Source organism: Cryptomeria japonica, chromosome 1, assembly GCF_030272615.1.
Source record: "Cryptomeria japonica chromosome 1, Sugi_1.0, whole genome shotgun sequence".
Lineage (NCBI taxonomy): Eukaryota > Viridiplantae > Streptophyta > Pinopsida > Cupressales > Cupressaceae > Cryptomeria > Cryptomeria japonica.
In genome coordinates this window covers 422,418,052-422,441,512 of record NC_081405.1, presented here as the reverse complement: position 1 = coordinate 422,441,512, position 23,461 = coordinate 422,418,052, and the positions used below count along the sequence as shown (strand labels likewise).

The window sequence follows — 23,461 nt, the reverse complement described above, 5'->3', positions numbered from 1 at the left end:
TTCATGGCGGCTCTGTTGGGTGGGTTCATGTACTTCGATCCCCTGATGGGATGGAATCTCTCCTTCCTCAATTTGGTTACCCGGCTCTGCTGATTCACTAGCTCTCAGCTCTGCGTCTAACATGTCAAGTGCGGGAGGATCATCAACTCCAAATGCATCAATATCACTCTGGGAAGGCGGAGCAGGTATATAATCTAGTTCTACTACATTGTCGGACGAACTGGGGTCCTTTGACGATGAAGTGACCTCTGGTCTCCTAATGGGAATCTTTTCCCTTCTTGTTCTCTTGGACGTCCGAGTTCCTTTGTTGGCCTTAGCCTTCTTCCTTTTCTCAGGCTTTTCAATCTCTTCCTTAGGTGCACTGGAAGTTCCCTCATCTTCGAAGGACTGAGAATCAAGGTTACCCATTAAGTGGTAAATGAACTGGACTCCTTCATGAATTAGTCACTCAATCTGCTGATGCAACCATTGGTCAGTATATCTTCCTGGGGCTGCCATGACTGCCTCAAAATCAGTGATCGAGTCCTGCGACCAATCAACGCCTGGCAAAAGATGCCTTACTGCCTCAAATTCCCAGACTTGCAGGCAATTTCCTGAACCTGCGAGTTGATCTGGGACCCGACGATATTCATAGAGTCGCATTTGCTGCACACTCGGCCTTGAATATTCATGCCTTCGGACCTCATAGTCATCAGAGCAGTTTTTCCAATAATCTTCAACTGATTCTTTTGCTCTATACCGCCTGCCATAGGCTCTCTTCACCAAATTGTCATGATCAAAGCATTTCCTTGGAAAATGCTCCTGTAGGCCATAGGAGGCCAGCTCTGCAAAGGATTCCTCCACCTGGGATGGGGTCTTTAGATGGACATCCTGGTTGCCTATAATCATGGGGAATGCAAATCCAGCCTGCTTGCTGTCTCTGAGTAAGCTACCGGCCGGACGTGACTGCCTTGCGACCTCCATAAGAACTATCTTGTCGGTTGGGTACCGTGGAAGCCGGAGAGGGGCACCATCAAAGCCAGCTATCCGGATGTAGGAGAACCTTGGGAACTAGATGAACCAAGCTCCATATCTCTGTACTAGAATAGTAGCTTGCTCCGAGAGCCTTATGTGTAATCCTCCCTGCATAAGCCTAACCAAATGCATTGTGAAGGCATCATTGACGCGCTCATACTGGCCAACTGCATAGGCCGGGTTGTTCTTTTCCCTCTGAGCTATATCCTGATAGTGTAGCTATGGGTAACAATCATATACTTTTACTTGATCAGGTCCATTCCCGATTTGACCTTTCATTATCAAACCTGGCAGCGGCTAGTTCTTGGCGAACATGTAGACTAAATAGGATGTCATAGTGAAGTACTTCTTTGCCTCAAGTTTGATCAGTTGGGTGTGGATATTGTCGCTTATGATCTAGGCCCAGTCAAACTTGGACTTCCCAGCGAAGACTTGCTCTATGAAGTAAAACATCCACTCTTCAAAGTAGTTGGATTTGGGGAGTCCCATAACCCTGCTGAGCAATGTGACCATGTCCCCATGCTCATTGTGAAAGTCACTTCTTGGGGGTTTTTTCCCAATTCTGATTCTTGGAGGTCTTCTCTCCCTGTACCACTCTTCATTGATCAGTGTTCGGCATCTGGCCGGCTTCATCTATAGTGGTGGTTGTGGGATTGTTTGGGAAGGGAATATCAAATGCGTCGCCAATGGCCTCAGGAGTGAAGTTAGCGAGGACCATGTCCTCGAGGAGCACCAATCTGGAAACTGGTAGGTAATGTCGGGCAGCCTCCACTACTAACTCATAGTTTTGCACTGCTGGGGGAAATCCCGCGGCTTGGGCGATGCCACTTTCCATCATCTGCCTAGGCCTGCCATAGGCATCAGGGGAGAAGACTCGGCTTCTGAAATCTTGGATATCGATATGGCCTAGGTCAGTATCACCGACATTGTCCCAGACACACTGAACTTTTCACTCCCTTAGTCCCCCTCTTTGATACTGGTATTTCATCCTTTCGACTCTGCGAGGGATATCCGATTTGGATGCTCGCGATGTCTCGGCTGTAGCAAGCGTCTTTGATGATTCTACTGCCGATTTAGGCATTTATCCTGCACAGTCGGATGCGGATTACGAGGCGATATAGAGGAAGTAAAGCAGGTTAGATAAAGAATATGCCAGCATTCAAGGATCAATTCAAAGAAAACCCGAATTGAAAGAACAGCATGATTTCGTTGGCTAAAAGCTTGAATGATTTAAACATGAATATTTATGAAGCTTTTCGATTGCGGATTTACACTTAGGCATTAATTTCAAAATGGATAAAGCTTGAGAAATTTTCCTAAGTTTGAAAATGCATTTTCTAACTAATTCTTAGGAGTGAATTCTGATTTTAACCGCTTTGCATGGTGCCTTATAAACGGAAAAAGATGCAATTTCGGATTTAATCAGTTTAAATTAATTTTACACACACATCTATCCAATTTATAAATATTTCGAATGATTGAGAGAGGTAAAGCACACTTACCCAGTGAAAATGAATGGCGAGAAATTGCAAGATTTGCAAATTTGAATGGAAGAGTTCTGCAATTTTTTGAATTTTAACGGTTAACTTCTAATTCAAATTTTCGCACCCATGGTTTGAAAAGAACTTGCGGATTTACACTTAGACTTAGTAATTTACCTTGGGTGATTTTGGCGATTTATTTCAGCGTGATTTTATCTTGTGCGTTTCTTTTTATGGCTTTAAATTTGGGCGATTTTGAAAATTCCTACCTTCACACTTCTGCATAGTTTCTTCTTGGTGAGATTTTCGCGGATGGAGAGGGGAGTTTGGCGTGATTGCAATGCTTGACTTTTGATATTTACGCCTCTTCAACCCCTAAAAGAAAAAAGAAAACGCGACTCACCTCCTATTGGAAATTCGGGGTTTTAGAACCTTTTGCAAGTTTTACAGATTTATAACTTCGCCATACCTGCCGAACTTCGACATTCCTGGAGGGTTTGAAAACTTCGAAACCTTAACACTTTAGCAATAATCGCGATTCATGGAGCTTTCATACGATTTGCAAATTTTACGTAAATCGTGGTCTCTCCTTGGTATACAAACTTCGGACTTTCAGTTGCTTTTGCGAGCTTAAACTTTGAACTATCTACCATTGCTCCTCCAAATCGCTCATTTTCGGACCCTTGGGGCATTTTGCCAAGTTTAAAACATTTCGCAGGGTTTACCTTTTTCACGATTTTCGGACTCCATCTGAACTTCGGCGGATTGGGGTATTTTCAACTTTCAAACACTTCGCATTTACCCTTGGTCACGCGAAGTTCGGCGCCTGAGCGTGGTTCGTCAAACTTCAAACCTTTCGTTCCTATCTCCTAGAATGCGGATTTCGGCAATAATAAGCGTTTTGCAAACTTCGGCGGATTTAGGGGCTTTGCCAACTTTCACATTTTCTAACATTTTGGCCTAAAGGTCTGAAATTCGGCCCTTTTGGCCATTTTGTCAATTTTCACTTTTTCTTTCATTTTGACTTAAAGGTCCGAAATTCAGCCCTTTTGGCCATTTCATCAATTTTCACCTTTTCTTTCATTTTGACTTAAAGGTCCGAAATTCGGCTCTTTTGGCCATTTCGTCAATTTTCACCTTTTCTTTCATTTTGACTTCAAGGTCCAAAATTCGGCCCTTTTGGCCATTTCGTCAATTTTCACCTTTTCTTTCATTTTGACTTAAAGGTCCGAAATTCGGCCCTTTTGGCCATTGCGTCAATTTTCACCTTTTCTTTCATTTTGACTTAAAGGTCCGAAATTCAGCCCTTTTGGCCATTTCGTCAGCTTTCACCTTTTCTTTCATTTTGACTTAAAGGTCCGAAATTCAGCCCTTTTGGCCATTTCGTCAATTTTCACCTTTTCGGACATTTTGGCTGAAAGGTGCGAGCTTTGGCACTTGGGTGAGTTTAAGGCTTTCGCCCCTCCTTTACCTTCCGGATGGCGAAAATCGACATTCATACAAATCCTGCAAACCTCTAAAAAACATCGTGTAATCTCTCCCATTATTCTTATGCGAAAATTGGCGTCTTTGGATCCTCATGCAACCTTCAAACGCTTTATCCCTTACTTGGCGAATTTCGCCAGTCTCTATCATTACGCGCCTATTCAAGGCGATTTTACAAGCTTGAACAATCTCTTGGAATTTGTGCCCGAGGGCTCAACTAACCATACGGATTCACAAGCTCCTCCGCTCAACATCATCATCTTACGGATTGATCGCGGGCTCGCTTGAAAGGACGCGAGACACTCTGCGCAGAACTCAACAGGGCGAAGATGGAAAGGCCCAAAAAAGGAACGGGGACCTTGTCGGCGACAGGGAGCGTGTGCAACGCACAACAGTATTGAGAAAAGTTACGAAAACTCTCTCTTCATGATGGATGATAAAACATGTGTTGAGGTGATCGAACATGAGACTAAGTATGGTTTCCAATGTATTGGATGATTTCAACATCTTCGGCATCAAGGTGTTGTCTAAACATAGTTCAGTTGCCATCCAAGGTTTCCCTCCACCAACAAGGAGTGAAGATTTCAGACTTGTTACTCATGAAGTAGGCGAGAAAGAAGGACCAGAACGTGGTGATTGCATGCTTGATATCCTAATCCTTGCGTTGAACGATAATAAGGCTCATACCAGTCCATTTTGGGAGTTGGATTTGAGGACAACATTTGTTCCATACTCCAATGTTGTTGAAGCTTTCATGGTTAGGCTTGAAGGGTTTGCTCGAAGAGACATCAATTTCTTAAGTATACTCTTGGTCCTTACTAGCACTTGGGGATGTTGGGAGTTTTCTTTTCAGTATGTTGAAGATCACTGTCGGTTGGGTGTCCAAGCTCGAGATCGTCAACGTGGTCTGATGGAGCTTATTACATGTGGAAAGAAGGATCTTTGGAGGGATAAGGAACAAATTTTTAGACTTGAATGTGTTGTTCCCTTCTTTACCAGCCATTTGATGGTTCCCTTTGCTCATCAACTAGTGGATTGGGAAGTTATTATGAGCAAAGGATGGTTCGATGTGAAGTTGGAGTCACTAGAGAAGATATTTCCAGCCTTGGACGTGAGCAAATGTGTTGTTTTGGATGACGATTTCCTGTGTTGCAATAGTTGTTCATCTTCTTGGATGTTGATTTTCCTAAAATCAGATCTCAAGTCAATCATTTCAGAATTGGTGGGCTGCTGGTGTACTCTTTCAAATTTCACAGTCTCTTGGAAGGACGGGTTTATGGTCTCAGATGAGAGGTATGGCGAGTTGGGGCAATCGGTATCTGTGTATGGGAAGTGTTCAAGCTCTAACTAGTGTTTCTCTTTATGCCTTCTCTTCTACTTATGATTGGGACAGCGAACCTTTGCTTTCTTTGATTCATCATTTTGAGGTGCTTGGAGTGGGAATTGTAAGAGGTTTCAGAAGTCTCCATGGTTGTATCAGAATAATTCAATTGAGGCCTAGTAGATTCATGTGGAGTTATGCGAATGAGTTTGTTGAGCTCCTGCAAAGGATTGTTTTGCAAGGATATTAATTGCTTCTTTGTTTAATATTAATTGCTGCTCTTAATGAGCGGCACCTTTTGATAGATTAATTACTGCCCTGTCTTTGCTTAAACAAATTGTTGTTATTTTTAACATAGCTTTTTTGTTTAGAAACAAATCTGCATAGTCATTACCTTCAATAATATTGTTGTTCTTACAATAATGTTATTAAGGAAGTCATTTCTGATAATGTGAGACTTATGAACCATTCGTGCCATTTTTCCTTCTTACATAATCATTGCTGCTTTAACAATCAGTCTTGTAGTTGGCTTTGTGAAATATATGGACTGGCTGCTTATTGCGTGAAATGAAGTCGCTCAGGAAACTTGCCTATGATATGAGGTCACTGCCTATTGATTTATTCGTAAAATTTATGCATTGCCAAAAAATAATGTGGTCAATGAGGTAGTAAATACAGTGATTATATATAAGCGCTGCCTTCAATATCTCTTCAATATAATCAATTGCATATGTATTCTTCAAGAATTCATCTCCAAGTTATAATCAAGAGTGTGAGTAACAATCCTTGTAACAATTCATATTCCTGTCTAACATAATTGCCACTCCTTTATCCATTAACAAGTCGCTGATGTAGAGCTTATTGCATTATCACTACTGTTATATAAGGAGACTGCTGTTTATTAGATATTAACAAACTTTTTCTTTGTTTGATTTCTGTTGTCTTATAATACCCATATTGCTGTAGTATGCATCTCAGTCACTGCCTCTTGTCATTGCTTATTTCTTACTTTATCTTTGCCGATTAAATGTTTGACCATGAAATATTAATGTTTAGTATGCATATTACAAGGTTGGCCAGCATAGATAGTTTTCCCATCAATATGATGGAGGTTGGCTTTTATTCAATCATAATAACCATATCTTGGTTGGCTTGCATATTTTCTTCACAGTTGGCAACCTTAATCACTGTTGTCTTCATTGGATAAAATTACTACCTTGTTATTGATAAGCTTCTTAATAATGTAATTATTCTTCATGAAATAGCTTGCTTGCCTATAGCATTCATCCTTAAAGATAATACAAGGAGCTTTCTCAATATCAATAATACTTGACGGACTCTTGTTTGGGGACATCACATTTCTCAACATCTTTGTCCCTCATGCAGATTTGATAATATCTTGATCTCAGATTGATCTTGGAGAAGTACACAACTCTATGCAATTCATCTATGAGCTCATCTATCCTTGCGATAGGGTATCCATTCTTGATGGTCTTTCTTGTTCAACACTCTATAATCAATACACATCCTCATAGTGCCATTCTTCTTCTTCACAAGAACTACAGAAGATGCAAAGGGGCTGAACCTAGGTTTTATGAATCCCATGTCAAGAAGTTCTTTGATAGCCTTCTCTATCTCTTCTTTATACTCTCTTGGATGGCAATATGGTGTAGTAGTAACCGTTATGGCAATATGGAAATATGTGGGTATGTTGATCTTTCCCAAGTAATGTTGAATGTCCTTACAAGGCTGCCCCTCATATCTTCTTCTCCCCTTCTTGTTTCCTTGATATTCACATATTGAGTAAACATCATGTCCCAAAAGATGGTTGGATCCAAGGAATTATATTTGGCATGATACCTTGCCAGTTCATCCTATTGTCATTGGTGTAAGGGTTGTTATCCAAGAGTTTTGTGTCACTTATTTCTAAAAATTTGGCACTGAATATCTTCTGGGTCAGGTTACTTGAAATCATGTCATTCGCTGAGTTAATTCCTTTTGCACCATTATTTTGTGCACATTTGATCAAGTTTTGCATTAATTGCAAAAGCATTTGATTTGTTTTTTGTTTATCTCTCAAGAAAGCCTTGAAGTCATCTTCTTGATCGGCCATTTTCTTCTTACCTTTGTCCCCAATTCCACTAATATCTTCTTGTGTGGATGCCTCTAACAACTTCGTCTCTCTTTACAAATCCCTTTGGTTTCTTTGACTCAACTACATACAACAAAATGGCCCAGAAAGCTGGCAAGCCTACTTATCTAAAACCACCATAATGTCCCTTTCCAAAATATTTAACAAATAGCAGATTTGAAACATAAACATCTTTGCTAACCATAACCAACAACACACATAAACATGAATAGATGATTCGAAATTCCAATACTAAATTTATTGATTATAATCTGGTCTCTAGCACAAAGAACTATTATGACAATCATCACACAACAACACAAAACAAAAACAATGTTTACACTATCTCATTGAACTATCCTACGAATCCTTGAGGCTCCAATGCACTCCTAAGTGAGAATACCCTCCAAGAACCAAAGAATTTTTGTCCTCAAATCTTAGTAACCAATGGGTTTTCATCCACTAATTGTAGTCTCCTATGGGTTTTCGTCTACTGAAAGACTTGAACATAAAGTGTCTGGCAGATAGCATAACATAACATCGATGATCACAACTGAAACATATTTTCCTAATTTTATATTCTCCCTAAACAAGACCAAACAGATCAGCCAATCCCAAAATGGCACCATAGCCCAAATTTGAATCCTATACATTACATTACAAATTGACCTCATAAACTTTTCCCATCAAAGTTAAGGACTTTTCCTTCCCATCAAACTTAACATTCATCTAGTCGCAACCCTGATCCTTCACATCCAATTACTCTATGACATGTGTCAAAAGTTACCCCCAGTCCCCAAACTCTTACAGTTTTTGGCACTCGTCAAGAAGTATCTCTAGTGCACAACCTAGACAACCTTCAGGTATGCGTCGAGCGGTACCCTTGACCCCCAAACTCTGACGTCATCCTAAACGAAAAGTCCCTTGTTTGTTTTTTTAAAAAGGGACATGACACAACTCTACAAAACATCTAAAGCATACATCACTCATCTCTATGAAGTCTCCACTCAAATTTGTTACACACATACTAATAAAAGTCCCCTCTGCAAGGGAAGAACACTACAACAACTACTACAAAATGGACAGAATCAATCCTTTGGAACAACAACAAAAGCATCAAGCAAACAAATCATAAAAATCATCAAATGCATCTCGAACATAAAGGGAATCCATAGCACCATAAAGACACGCATGATCAATCTTGTCATCACCAATAATTCGGACCACATCAACATGGCGTAATTCGGACCATCTAAAGAAACATCTAATGTCTCCCCTCAGACTAGTTCAAACAAAGGATTTGCAGCAAATAACACAAATTTGTGCGCTTTCTTCTAAAAACAATGAGAAGAATCATGAGTATGTTGACCACATAAAGAACAAGGGTGTAGATTGAAACAAGAAACTAGTGAAGACAATGACCACAATAGGATCACAATTTTGATTGAACCAATTTGGCATTGGTAGAGGAAGATAGAACTTAACATGTATTCATAAGACTTCAAAATACAAATTTGACGGATTTCAAATGCTCTAGTATATAAGATCCAATAAAACCCCTAACCAAGACCACATTTTCCCTTGTTTGTTTTCAAAGACAAACACAATGGGTTTTTCACTTGCTTATGGTGAGGAAGTGCTAGAAGAAGGAACGCCCCATTCAACATCTTTCTTTTGCGCTAAAGTATCGAGTGTCTAAGCTTGCAACCTATCTTCCGTCATATCAATATATAGTGAGCGCAAAACTGCATAAAAGTAGTTTGAAATAGCCTCCACCATTCTACTATTTGATTAGCTTTTTTTAAATTGCCAATTTAAAATAGATCACATGATGCAAGCTCAACAAATGATACCAAAAAACTAGATACTTAGTTTGAAGTATCTTAACCTTAGACCACATACAAAACACAATTCATAACTTATAACTCCTATATACACCATCTCATTACTTCTTAAAACACTTATTTCAATTCATCACATAAAACCAAACACCTTACAATATTTACCAGTATAAAAATGTTAAAATGAAGTCCTTTTCTATGTGCAAATTTTACAAATAAAATATGCAAATGAAACACCTATTACAATCTACGATACATTCTCTCTTTACAAATTGTCATATCCCCTCTTTGGTTGGGTTGAACCAACAGCTCCTAAAAGGTGTGTTAAACACCCCAATTGTTTAATATACATCTAAATATTAAAAAGAAAAATTAAATATTTAAAATTTAAAATTGGTGGCTAGTTTTGGGCCAACCAATATTTCAATAAATAGAATATAAGTTTATTGCAAGTCAGCCTATTTTGAATCCTAGCAACAACAATTTTTGGAAATAATTCTTTACCAACCACCTGAAACTACAAATTCAACAACACTAAAACACTGGAAATGCTCAGAATTTGAAAGATGAATCTTACAAAACTTGGACCTGATCAAAATCACTTCCACGGCAGCAAATGAAACCTCCACAGGGCAAACACATAGCAACGCACTTGTAAAACAACAGCAACACCAAAATTACACTCGGAAAGACAAATCGCAATTGGAACAACATGCAAACAAACTAGCAAAAATTGCAAAACTCTCCTACAACCTTCAGCTCCAATAAAACTCCTAGATAGAATTGCCCTATGTGATCAAAGTGTTTTCATCCTCTAGCCATGTAATGTCCCCTTTTTAGTAGACATGGATTTTTGGATGATTAGCCTATCATTTCTGACCCTCGTAGGCTAATGAGGATGGTTAGAGAATCTCTTGAGGTTTGTATCATCTCCAATGTTCAGTATGCTTCGGTTTGGTCTTTGTTCGGCATCATTTGGAATTCATTTGCTATACGTTTGTCATACTTACTATTTATAGTGATCCAAAAGCTCATAGAGAGGGGACCTTTCTATTTTTAGAAAGTTCTTTTGGTCATATGGGGAAAACCAAGATGAAATTCTGTTTCAGACGACAAATCAAAATGTTGAGTATTTTGGGAGTTATGAAGATTTTAGTGGCCAAATTAATAAATCATTAAATGGCTTATTACAAAGTTATAATTTCACTTAAGTTGAGGGTCAAGTTATCATTGAAAGGGGGCCATTAATACAATTAATTATGGGGTCCATTATTAATGAGAAATTAAAAGATTTCCTAAGTCTAAATGAAAATAACATTTTAAATGTTACTTAAATTGCTTTATTGGAAATCGAACCATGTGGAGAATATAAGAGTCTTCAAGATAAATCAAATTCATTATGTGATTGTTATTTCTTTCAACTTGATATTGGAGAGCATTGGGATTTGGAGAGACCAAGGGTTTCTCCAAGTTTTCAGAGCTTTTTACCATTGGAGTGTGTAGCTACTTCATTGTGACAGCTACCTGAGGTGGTAAAATATCTTCCAAGGGTTGCTTTTGAGTTGGCTGTAACCAACAGTCAAATTTGTGCAAATTGGAGAAAGATCGATCAAGGTTTTTGAGCAGATTCTTTTGTGAAGTGCAGAATAATTATGGGGTTGTGTTAATTCAACGCTGGGCACAGTAATTACAAGTTGTACAGCCTTTTCACACTCAGTTGTACTCTTTTCTGCCCTATCCGTACTCTTCTAGAGGTGAAGCGAATATTTCTAAATGTGGAGAAGTTAATTACAGCAGCAGGTTGGAATCTAAATCAAACCCAGCTATGGCTGCCAGCAATCAGGTTTTAATTTAATGAACTTCATCCTCCATTTGGAAATGCATTTGGTTGTAAGAATTGTTGAACAAGTTCAATGAAGGAAGGAGAGGTTGCACGATAAATGTTTGATATAATGCTATGGTTATAATCTTCATAGATAGCATAACAGTTTGCATGCCAACTGTTTGAGTTAATGTCCAGTTGTTGTAGGTGCATATTTACATTGTGTGGGTCATCTATTTGCATTCAAAAAAGACAAAGAATAGCATTTATATCTTTCTTATTCAATTTAATGATCATTGGAAGCCTTCAAACTTCATTTAAATGCATCAAAAGTAATTGCAAACCAAACTGAAGTTAAAACAACAAGTACAAATATTGTATGCAAAGTGTTTGACAATATTCCTTGGAGTTCAAATAAGCAAAAACAGGGTCAGATTAGACAAGGGATATTACAAACCACCTGAAAGTCATGGGTTTTTGTCTACAAGCTCTAATCTCCAATGGGTATTTCATCCACTGAAAAAAACACGAGCATAAAGCTTTGTGAAAGAAAATCAAAGATGCAATAGTTTCCAAAATTGAATAACTTTTGTCTTTTAATATGCATTAGGCCCAAAACGGACACCCAAATTCCAATGCCTTGCTCTGGAAGATTCTCCGAAATGGTTTGCAAAGATAGGTTATGACAACTGTCATAATCATCAATGCATTTGGTCATAACCGTCACATGGGGCCAACAATAAATTAATAAAATAATACCAAAGATGCTTCCAAGACTCCAATTCCCTCCTATGTTGGAACCACTAAAAAAATTAATAAATTTTATATTTATTTGTCAATGAGAATTGCATAGAGACAATATGAATATTAAATAAATAATATTTTCCAATGTGTCATGTTACCTCAAACTTATTATGTATAGACTGTGGGAACTTACTATTTTAAATGTGTTATTTTTGGAAAAAGATATATGACTCATTTCACAAACACTGATTATATCCAACATAGGTTTCCTTATTTAAAAATTAGAATTCAACCTCTAAGTGACACTATTCAAATTCCTTAGCATTTATTTTGGGCACAGGATGATGCCTATTTACTTTAAATCTACGGAATACACCCCAAAAAACCCATAGAACGAATCTTAACCTTATATGCTCAAAAAAAGAGGCTCTATTTCATTGCCAATGTAGCAAGAAAATTCAATGCAGCAACCAAATTAGTTGAATGCTGTTTTCAGCCCTTTCAACAATGTCTCGTGCCTTTTATAGCAGCTTTTTCATTTGATTCATTCTACGTTGTCACATTCTATTGAATTTAATAGTTTGCAGGGATAACGGGAATCAAACATCTGAACTCTATGCCTCCATAACATCAAATACCAATCTTTTACATGCATTGCACATACTAGATCTAATGTTTAGGATATTGGTCACATGCAATAAATAATCTCCCCAATAGCTCTCTCCAACAACTCAAAGGATCCATGACTTCACATTCAAATCTTACTAGTCCTTGGACAGTGTAAGGATTCAAAAAAAATCTTCAGCCATCTCTTTTATTCTCTTCAAAAACCCATATAACCTATTCTTTTGTTCTATGCATGGTGCACTCCTAATCTTTCAATTTGTTTGGTGTCTTCAAAAAGGTATTAAATGATGGAGACTGCGGGCAGTTATTCTTCATGGCTGCTTTCCAAAATTCATTTGACCAAATTCATTAAGAAAAGAGTGGACTGTAATCCTATTAATTTAAACGAGTAGAGAAAAACATAATTAAACAAAACAAAACAGTCGAAAGTAAATTAAACACAACAAGGACATGACACACAAGATTTATAGTGGTTCACCATAAAGGCTACATCCACTCTCAAGCAAGGAATGACTTCATTAATTGATATCCAATCCACTACAAACATGGACTGCACACAATTGTTTATATAATCATATTCAGCCATGAAACCAAGAGTTGGGAGAAGGTGAATGGCCATGTGAGCGTGAGCTTCACATTCCCAACAATCTCCCCTGTGAAGGCCAACAATACAGCCATGCAGTGTGACATCCCTGCTTCCATTTATAAACTCACATTACAACCAACCTCCAAGACTTTAACTTTGCGAACTCTTGTTCACATACACTTCAGATTAGCCTTCTCCAAATCAAATCAGAGTCAAAGGAATCTTCTCGTTCTGCAAGCACAAACTTACCCATTATTCCATAATCAGAAACACTACACTCTATAGATTCAAAGTATACTCCTCCTTCATCCACAACATCCATAAATCCTCCAAGGTAGCACTTATGATTTCTACCTTTTCCATCAACAGCATCAACCACTTTAAAGACCTGATCATCTACACCTTCAACATCCTCACCACCCTCAACTGAGGGGTTCGCACCAATGTCAACATCAAGTGCCCCTTGGACTACCCACTTTCCTTCTACTTCCCATAGAAATCCATTTTAGAGTTTGCATTAAGTAAATGACTCCAAAAGAAGCTCATCATCGATGAAGATGTCTTGGTAGACTAACATTTTCACAGGTTTATTTTTCCTTCTTCCCTTTAGAAGATGAAGATCTTGGCCTCCTTTGTTAACCTCCTTTTCACGCTCTACGGTTTCGTCAACATGACTCGCCGTGCAGTTGTAGACAGAATTGCGGTAGGCCGACCAGGGCGATTGTCGACATCGTTGCCACCTGTTCCTTGCACTCCACAAAAGAATACGTTGTACCAATATCTATACCGATCGCAGGACCCTCAACTGAGCCCGCATTCAAGCCACAAAAGATCTGATTTTCACTAGCCAAAAAAGTAACATTGAAATGCACAGTAAACAAAAATGCCCTGCCCAATAAACCTTGGGCCACCACGGCGGACCCTACAATCAAACCTTTACAGTAGAGCAAAGCAAGGTTATTAGGGTCAAGAGGCCCTGTAACCAAAGATGGCACATTACGCTTCTGTTTTTATTCTTCGTGGCTTGCTCGTAATTCAAGGCATGGCCATCAATGGTCATGTTCATCTCTAGCGAAAATATCCCACTAGCTTTGCAATCACTTTTACACTGCAATCCCCTGGATGAAACCTTGTTATCCACTCTGCTAAAGCAGTTCGTCATCACCTTCTTTTCTCTGGAAACCAAACCCTGCTCCTGTTGTTCCTTCTCCAACAAGGTATTCGACACAGATACAAGGTTCTCGGACCTCTTCTTCTGCTCCCAATCTACAATGGCCTCCTGTGGAGGTTCATCTTTGTTCTCTATAGCCTTGACCACTTGTGGTTTCCTTCCACCAAAGAGAATCTTCTCTATCAACAAGAGATGCATTTCTGAGAGGAAAGATTCCTCTAACAAGTTCCATTGTGTGTTCCCATCATTTTCCTCTGCCTGACTCAAGGTCTCTTTAGAAAACTCCCACTCTTTCTTGAAGTTGTCTTTTTCTAAATTCATCATACGACACAAAACCTCTATTTTCTGTTCCACAACAATTAGTTGGTCTGTGAGTAACAAATTCTCTTCCTTCAACCTCACAATTTGGTTCTCTTGGTAGTCCTCCCAATTCTCGGCCTCCTCTTCCTCAATTTCATCTTCACTTGCCTCAACTTCTTCAAACTCTTCTAGTTCTTCAACAACTTCCGCTTTTGATTGTGAGCCACTAAAATCCCCCTTCACCACAGATACAACATCCATTTCCCAATCAAAACTATTGATATATGCTTCAAGAGTCGAGAAGGAAACATACCCAACATCCTCCTCCTCTTCAACTGAAACCTCCTCCTTTTTCCAGCCATCCCACCAATGTAAATGGCACTTCGTTTCAGCTTTTGCTTGCGCAACATCACTCTCGGCCAAGTCTAAATTGCCAAGAAATTTTTCAATGACTGAATCAACTTCATCATCTGAAACTACAAAATTAGTTATACCCATTAAAATATACTTGAAGTATTTAGAAGCACAGAACGAAAAACCATTTTCCACCTCCCAAATTTCACCTTCTTCTTCTTCTTCCATCTCTGCTCAATTCAACCACAACTCTGATACCAACTGTTAATTTAAATGAGCAAAGAAAAACATAATTAAACAAAACAAAACAGCAGAAAGTAGATTAAACACAACAAGGACACGAGACACAAGATTTATAGTGGTTCACCATAAAGGCTACGTCCACTCTCAAGCAAGGAATGACTTCATTAATCGATATCCAATCTACTACAGACATGGACTACACACAATCGTTTATATAATCATATTTGGCCATAAAACCAAGAGTTGGGAGAAGGTGAATGGTCATGTGACCATTGGGCTTCACATTTCCAACAAGTCCACCATGATACAAGAGCATCACTTCAAGTGATGCATTTGATGCTCACTTTGATGTTAGGAGTTTTATTTGAGTTATTGTGGGTCATAGGGGGTCCATTGGAATCATTTTCACTAGTTTAGAGTGTTTGCTTTGGCCTAAGAATTGAAATTTTGCTTTTCCCCCCAAAATACAAATTTGAAATTTCTAGAGGTTTTTGGCTTGTGTGAGAGTTGGGGTTTGTTCCTCAACCTTATATTTAGGTTTGTTTATGCAAAGAAGGTTTTGGAAGACCATAAAGACCATGTTAGGTCTCTTTTCATGTTTTGTTTTAGTTCTAGGTTGCTAAAAAGGGCATAATGTTGCAAGTTTATGAAAAAAGGTCAAAAAAGAATTTAGGTTTTTGATGCAAAAAGGTATGTAATCAAATTGTAACTGATTATTTATGTTAACACACATGCAATGAAAGATAATACACGCTCCAAGAAGTTCTGGAGGCGTTTGGGATGAAAACTCTTTGTTTTTGACAGTTTTATGACATTTTTTCTGCTATAACAGTCTGAAAAACAGCCTTGTATGGCCTTGTACGTAAATTTGCAGGTCTGAGAATGGATGGAAATGATAGTGGTGTGTTTCCAGGTTCAAATGCTTTAGGTTTATACAATTTCATTGATTTTTGTTCAAGTTATGGCAGAAACACTAGAAACTGCCCTGCTAAAAAAGTATGGTTTCCAGCGAGAGCAAAAAATTCATAACTTGAAATTGCACTGTTCAAAATTGCAAAATATTTGTGAAAAGCTTCCCTAGATTGCTGCCCAGGTTCCCACCAAGGGAAATTTCATTATCTGATCATTTGTGCAAGATATTGAGGTCTGTGTGTGTCATTTAACAGTAAAGACTATCATAAAGCCCTGGTGAGTTGAGGGTTTGTAAAAATCTTAATTCTTGAGAATCCCTAAGCAAGGTGAGGTTTTGAAGAGGTATTGTGGAGTGTGTTGAAGGCTTGAGAAGCCTAAGAAATCATAGTAGTGAGTGAATTTGTTGCAAACACCCTTGTAGCCCTTTTCTTGATCTAGATTGAAAAATTGTCAGAATCTTTCTCAAAGATAGAGTTATTGAAACTAGAACTCATTTGTTGTTATCATTCATGTTTATCCTCTGCATCACACCAGCCCTTCAGGCATTCAAATTTATTAAGAAGTGATTTGAAATTGTAGGCAAAACATGGTAGACATTCAACCAACTTCCATAATGCAAACATCATATTGAGTAGAGACCAACTGTCCTACAAGCCCTCTCTGTAGTTTTTTCTTCCATACTTCGACAGCAACCTGTGTGCTCTAAAGTGTGGAATCTGCAAGAGAATCAAACAACATCAAACACACACATGAAACATTATGTTAGAGTTAGAAATCAAAATAGAAACTAAACTAAGTTAGCTTCAAAATTAAGAACCTCAAGCACGTCTCATGTTCCTCTATCTCCAAGGATCTTCAAGATTCAAGGTGGCTCTCACTTGGAAGAGCACTTGATCTTTTAGATGTCAACCTAAAGAACGAGATTGAAGGATATGCCAAGATCAAAACGAATGCAACTAAAATCCTCGCTAGATGATCAAATGATATGAAAAGATGAAATGCAAGATATGAGACTAAGACAAATTGAGCTCCTTGATAACCTGCAAAATGACTATAAGTTTGATGCATGAGATGATTGATCTAGAATCAAAAAGGCATTATAAGGCTATCATAAAAAGTCTCTCCTTGATTGATGGATAGAGGCTCAATTTATAGAGTTGGAGGCTTGAAAACCGACGGTCAAGATTGAAGATTGATCAAGGGCTAAGATTGAAAGGGAATGCGGTCCCAGGTTTGAAGGCTTAGCCTTGTGACAAGTGTCACAAGGAGAAGTGGGTGCAAGGGTAAGTGTGCGCAAATCTTGGGAAGTCCAAGAGGTGACAAGTGGAAAGACTTGTGGAAAGGTGTAAGGGCTAGTGGAAGAGAGTTTATGACACACGGGCCAAAAGGGGAAAGAGTAGGGTGGCTCTATGGAGAAGATGTATCCTCACACATGTGCGAGAATCACTTGATCAAAGGTAATGCAGACATGTGAAGTGACTTGTGAGTCACATGTGGAGTCACATGTGGGTTTGGGTGGATGTGTAGTATTTTTAATTTGAATAAATACTAACATTGGTTAGGCTTTGGATTAATTAGGATAATGAGGGGTTCTAGAAGAATATTAGCATGCTAATGGAAAATGTAGGAGAATGCAAGTGGAGGGAAATAGGCATTTTTAGATAGAATAAAATATTTATTTTAGCCAAAAGGGGTGCAACTTGTATTTGTAGGATTTGGCCAGTGGAGGGACTATTCACAAATAAATAATGATTTATTTAAATGCAAAGGGATTTAATCAAATGTAAATTCAATTAAAAGGGAAAAAGGGAGTTTTAATTAAATAAATAAGATTTATTCAATTAAATGGCTAAAGGGTACTTAATCAAACCTTAGTTTAATTAATAGGTTAGGCTAGAAGAAAAGGATTTTAATCAAATCTTTAATTTGATAATAGGTTGATTGGAGGAATAGGGATACTAATTAAACCTTAGTCTAATTAATAGGCGAATGAATGATGATTAAATGAATAAAATTCATTTAATTAGTTGTGCCAGTTTTAGGTGTCTACTTAAATCTTCAACGGGACCTTTCAACCCGAGCTCTAATACAAATTGAAGTAGAACATCAAAGTGAAGGCTTTCCAAAAATCTCCATTAATATCTGTGACTAATGTTGTACATATACAGATGAGAAAACGTAACAGAATAGAAAACTGAAATCTACAACTACCAAAAACTAATAACTAATCTTAATGTTCATTATCTTACATAGATTTGGCATTGCATGAAGACCTACTTATAAAACCAAATTGTAGTCTAGTGTCTTATCCATTAGACAGTGTAGTTAATGAATGTTTTTATCCCTATTTGCACAAATTGGTTGTGTCTAGGGACCAAGACGCATACTCGGGGCCTAGGAAAACCTCCAAATCAGACTTTGTAAATGCTTTAAATTTTGTACATGATTTATTTCGTTTATTTTAAAAAGGGAGATACCCCTTCAAAGGTTATTGTCACAAGCGCTTTAAATAGCTGAAACGTAGCTCTGAAAATGAAATCATCTCAGTTGCCTAAGCCTTCATGATCCAGAAAAAGCATTCATTGCAAAAATAAAACATACAAAATAACATGACACCAGAAAAACTTAATGACAGTCCCGGACCATTTGTCTCTGCTCGCTTTTAACAATCATGGAGTAGAGTATCTCCTAGTTATTTTATAAGACACATTAGAAAAATATGAATCCCCTCATACTAGCTCAAGCGCAACAGGGGATTGAAGTAGTGAAGAATAATTTCGTCCCACGCCTAAACATAAAGCTGCTCCCTCAAATGTTGCACATAACATCCAAGTACTAAAGGGAGAATTTGTTTAGAAGGTACACAACATATACAACCCTTAAGGGCAATTCGATTAATATAGTTTCCAAAGATCCAAAAATGTAAAATCCAATGTACATAGCATACCACATGGCTCCGAAACTTCCCCGTTTCTGGATTGATAGACATAACTGTCGTTCCAGTGAACACCAGCTCCGGCCTCCATGGTAGAAGCCCAAATCTCATCACCATTGTCCACCTTGTGGTGATGTCATTCGGCCCTGTCTGTGCAACATTCACATACAATGCACATTACATTGAGTCCATGGACTGCAGTGCCACTAACAAGTACAAGTAATCTAATGACAACACCTGTTTCAGTGAGTGCAACTGAAAAAGAGGACTAAAGATCAGCCTGAGAAGGCTAATGTTGAAGAGATAACCATCAAGAGAGTCGTGTTTGGTAATTGGGTCCCGGAATTTCACATCCTTCTCATACATGCTTTTGTCGATTCCCTGTTCGTCAAACAATCGAGGAAGATCAGCCTCCAACAATGACATCACCTCTTCACAACTCCAGCTACCACTCCCCTGCACTCTCACTCTTTTTCTCTGTATTCCCCATACTTTATATTCTGAATTTAAACCCACAGATTGCCGGACTGTGCCACAAAATCTGAATTTGGAGCTGCAGCGCGATTCCAATTTGATACACCTCCAATCTGAAAGTGAAAGTCGAAGTGAATGCCCCAAACCAACACCAACTCCACTCCAACTTCCCATTGTACCACCCCAACCTCTGTCACACTAATATGTCGTCGCCCGTTTGAATGGTGTATATTTGTCGAAGTATGCATTTGCATTTGCATATATCATCGCTCCTTTCCCACGTAATAGTGGCGACGTCTACTCAGGCATAAGGATGACATTTCATCACATTATTAATTAATTGGAGAAAAATAGGGTTGTATTTTGATTTTTATTATTAATTAATTGATTAGTGTTTATTTAGACATAAAGATGTACATTTGTTCGTGTTATTAATTAATTTAAAAAATAGGTTGTATTTTGATTTTTTAATTAATTAATAAATATGACCAAAGATGCAATCTAATATTTAGATCAATACAACTATCTTTTTTCGAATTATCAAATAACTAATTCCATTAATAACAAAATTATTTAATAATCAATTTCATTAATATCTTTAAGTTAATTAAATAAATGCAAGCAATTATGTTTGAAAACAAGTCAATTTCTATTTAATTTTGAACACATTTTTCAATTCTTAAAAACATTTCTATCTTATTTCATATGTTATTTCATACTAGTATTTACACTATTTTTATGCTTAATATATTTATTTCATGTCTACATATCATTGTGCTCATGTTTCAAGTTGTGTGCATGAATAAGACCCATCCAACACTCATAGATTTAATTCTTAAGATTCAAATTTTAATCTTGTCCAATCTGCATCTTTTTATTTTTTTCCTAGGCCAACTTAGTACATATTGCACATGAGTATTGTTTTGTACAAGTATATTTAATTAATGGCATTCAAATGCATTCATTTTACACATCTTAGAATCATCACATTCCTTGCACTTAAAGGGCAATTATTAGAACACTTCAATTGATATACCAAAGGAACATTTACTTTGAAATATTATTATTGAAGATAGTTGCACACTTGTTTGTTCCCTATTGATTTTAACAAGGTCATATTGTTAGTCTCTCTTGAGAATTGACCTAAGAGAACATGTCCCTTAGTGATTTGACAACCTCCTTAAGGAGTTTCTAAGCATTGTTAGTCCTTAACATAGAAAATAATAGCAAATCAACTGAATCAAAATAGAAGAAGTGTGTAGCCAATAACATTATATATGCGCCTTGAATTACAAATCTATGTTTAAATAAAAATGGGTGATCCACAAAGTGTGGTAAAGATGTCACACTCCAATCCATCAACTTATAAATTTAATCAAGCACTAGCTTACTTAGATTAATAAAACATGCACATGTATGTTCAACCAACAAAAAGTACAATAATAGTATCTAAATTATAGAAAAAATAATCAATTACACGCATAATTGCAAAAAATAACTATTGTTGGAGAAATCTTCTAATGGGAATCAAACTCTAGGAAGTGTCAATTGAGCTCCTCATGCCATTCAATCACACTTATAATGTGATTTTGCATTGCCCATATGTCTTACAATACCCAAGTGTACAATATCCTAAAGTAACATGGCATATAACAATCAATCCTAATATCTATAGATATCCTAGGCACTATTACAACTAAGTCCTTCATCCTTATGAAAGCTTAGAGATATTATCAGATCTATTACACATGGTTCATCATACATTATGTGTAAGGAAATAATGAACTACCCTATATGCATATATTGCAAAATAGTTAATGGGGAATAATCATAGCATCCTAAATCACCATTAATTACGAGATATTTTACATGCATGCATTTCCTCCTCCCTTAATGACGAATGTTTTCAAATATGGATCATTTCAATTCATGCCTTTCTTTTTTCTCTTGACATCCTCAAAAGGATACACAATACCTAGAAGATGAAGATGTTGTAACTTTTAAACCTATCACAATTCTTCATTTTTTTCCCTTTCTTGAAAATTAGTTAAAATGGCATCGAGAATAACTAATAAGAAGTTGGAAAAAGTCTTCTTCCTGGGCATTTAAAAATGATTTTTGACATTTAAATCATTCAACAAACTTTGAAATGGTTGTTAACGATTATATTGTATTTCCAACTAAAGATTATGAAAGAAAGCTAATTGAAATTATCCAAACATGCTTTGAATTGGATACATTAACCAATTGCCAAAAACAACATGTGAAGAAAAACTCATGTCTAAATTAAACCAAAAATACTAGCAAAACCATTCCATAACAATAGAAAACATAGGTTTTTATAGTCTTGACATCACCATGAACCTCCATCTTTCAATGGCCATAACTTCTACATAGACTCTAAATGAAACACTATTTTTTTGAGATCACATTAATTTTAGAGAGGAGTTTGAATATATAATTTGTTTCTAATTTAGGCACAACTTATATATTTTAATTGGCCTAAAATAATCCTACAAATTATTATTCTTTAGTAGTCATGCTCTTTAACACTTCATAAAGCCTCATGCACACTTTAATGTATACTTGTGCTCTCTAATAGTACTTAACAACTTTGATAGCCTCATATGCACTTACATAGACATGATCTATTATCTTCAATAGCCAAGCAATGTAATTTTTAATATTCAAGATTCTAATGGTCCAATATCCAAAATTTAAAAAATTGCTTCATTGATTGCAAATGACACCCCTCATACTAGGAAGGTTTTGGTGCCTAATGTCTATACCAGCCATAACACATCATTACTTTTTTTTTACTTCTCATGGGACTCTCAATTTCCTACACATGGGGTCTAAGAAATCTATACCAAACATAATAAGTGTACACAAAAGCACATGTATTTTCACATCTAGGAATTTAGAATCATTTATCATTGTCTTTTACAATCATTTTCATTATATAGATGGTCTTTAAAACTTGCAACACAAAATAAGAAACCACTCACCCATGCCTACCCAACATATGTCTTATCACAATGTAAAAAGAGCGTAAAGTGTCAAATCCTAACAACTTGTGGAAACACAAATGATAGGAACATCAAATATAATAAATGAAGTTTTCACTTAGCATGACCCATGTTTCAAATCTCCTCCTTGGACCTAAATAACTTGCAAACTATCCTACCACCTCAAAAGAACATTTAAGTTAGTGAACCTAAATAAAATGCTCTTGAATTATTATTGTCTTAATAAATTCCTTTTTAGGAAAATCATGTTGCAATTTCTTAAGGGTGTTGTCAACAAACAAAGTGACATGTAAATGATTAGAGAACACATTGGTAAATTATGCACTATAAGTGGGTTTCTCATACTTTCCCCCACACTTAAAGCTCCTCCAAACTCCATGATCTCTAACAATGAGTTATTCAAACAATGTATAACACAAACAAGTAGAGGATTAAGCATGCAACTACAACCAATGGAAAATTTCTATCAAAACTTGATGAAAGGTTTAGTTGCATCCCTTTTTTAGCTTATTCCTTCAACACTTGAGAAACTACCTTATCAATCGCAATTGCCAATTCACTCTCTTAAGTGTGTTGGGGAAAGGGTGTTGCACACTTTGTACAAGAAATAATTAATTTATTATGTAAAATAAATATTTAGTTTTGGTTCATCCTAGAAAGATTGTTTTTCCACATTAAATATCTATTTGGATCCACTTGTAAAGTTGAATGTGACATTGGCTAGATATTTTATGTGTGAATTACACATGATGAATATTTTATACCGAGAAACTTAGTACCAAAAAGTAAATTTTGGGGTAAATGGTTTCGTGTGCCATAGTTTTGAGGCACATGGTTTTAGCTATACTACTTGATTGTATTGTGTGAGCTTGATTCTATAAAATAAAAAACATGTTTAGTAGTTGAGGTTGGCTAGTTTGAGTAATTTGTCATTTGTAGTGAGTTCTCTTATTGAATACATATGGGATATGTGGTTGCATGGGATGTGTGC

At 37.0% G+C, this 23,461-nt stretch overlaps 1 protein-coding gene across 3 annotated transcripts in view; it reads right to left on the bottom strand.

Moving 5' to 3' along the window:
* LOC131065253 (uncharacterized) overlaps window positions 1–19,715 on the bottom strand; it is a 162,391-nt gene extending 142,676 nt beyond the window's left edge. The window contains exons 1-2 of one of the 3 annotated variants that reach the window (XM_059218429.1): window positions 19,205–19,715; window positions 18,980–19,117 (exon numbers count right to left, since the gene is read on the bottom strand). In XM_059218429.1, coding sequence (XP_059074412.1) covers window positions 18,980–19,117; window positions 19,205–19,615 — 549 coding nt within the window. In that variant the 5' untranslated portion in view covers window positions 19,616–19,715. The remainder of the gene's footprint in view (window positions 1–18,979; window positions 19,118–19,204) is intronic. The other 2 variants (XM_059218430.1, XM_057999728.2) reach the window with 2 other exon arrangements.
* Window positions 19,716–23,461: the final 3,746 nt, after the last annotated feature.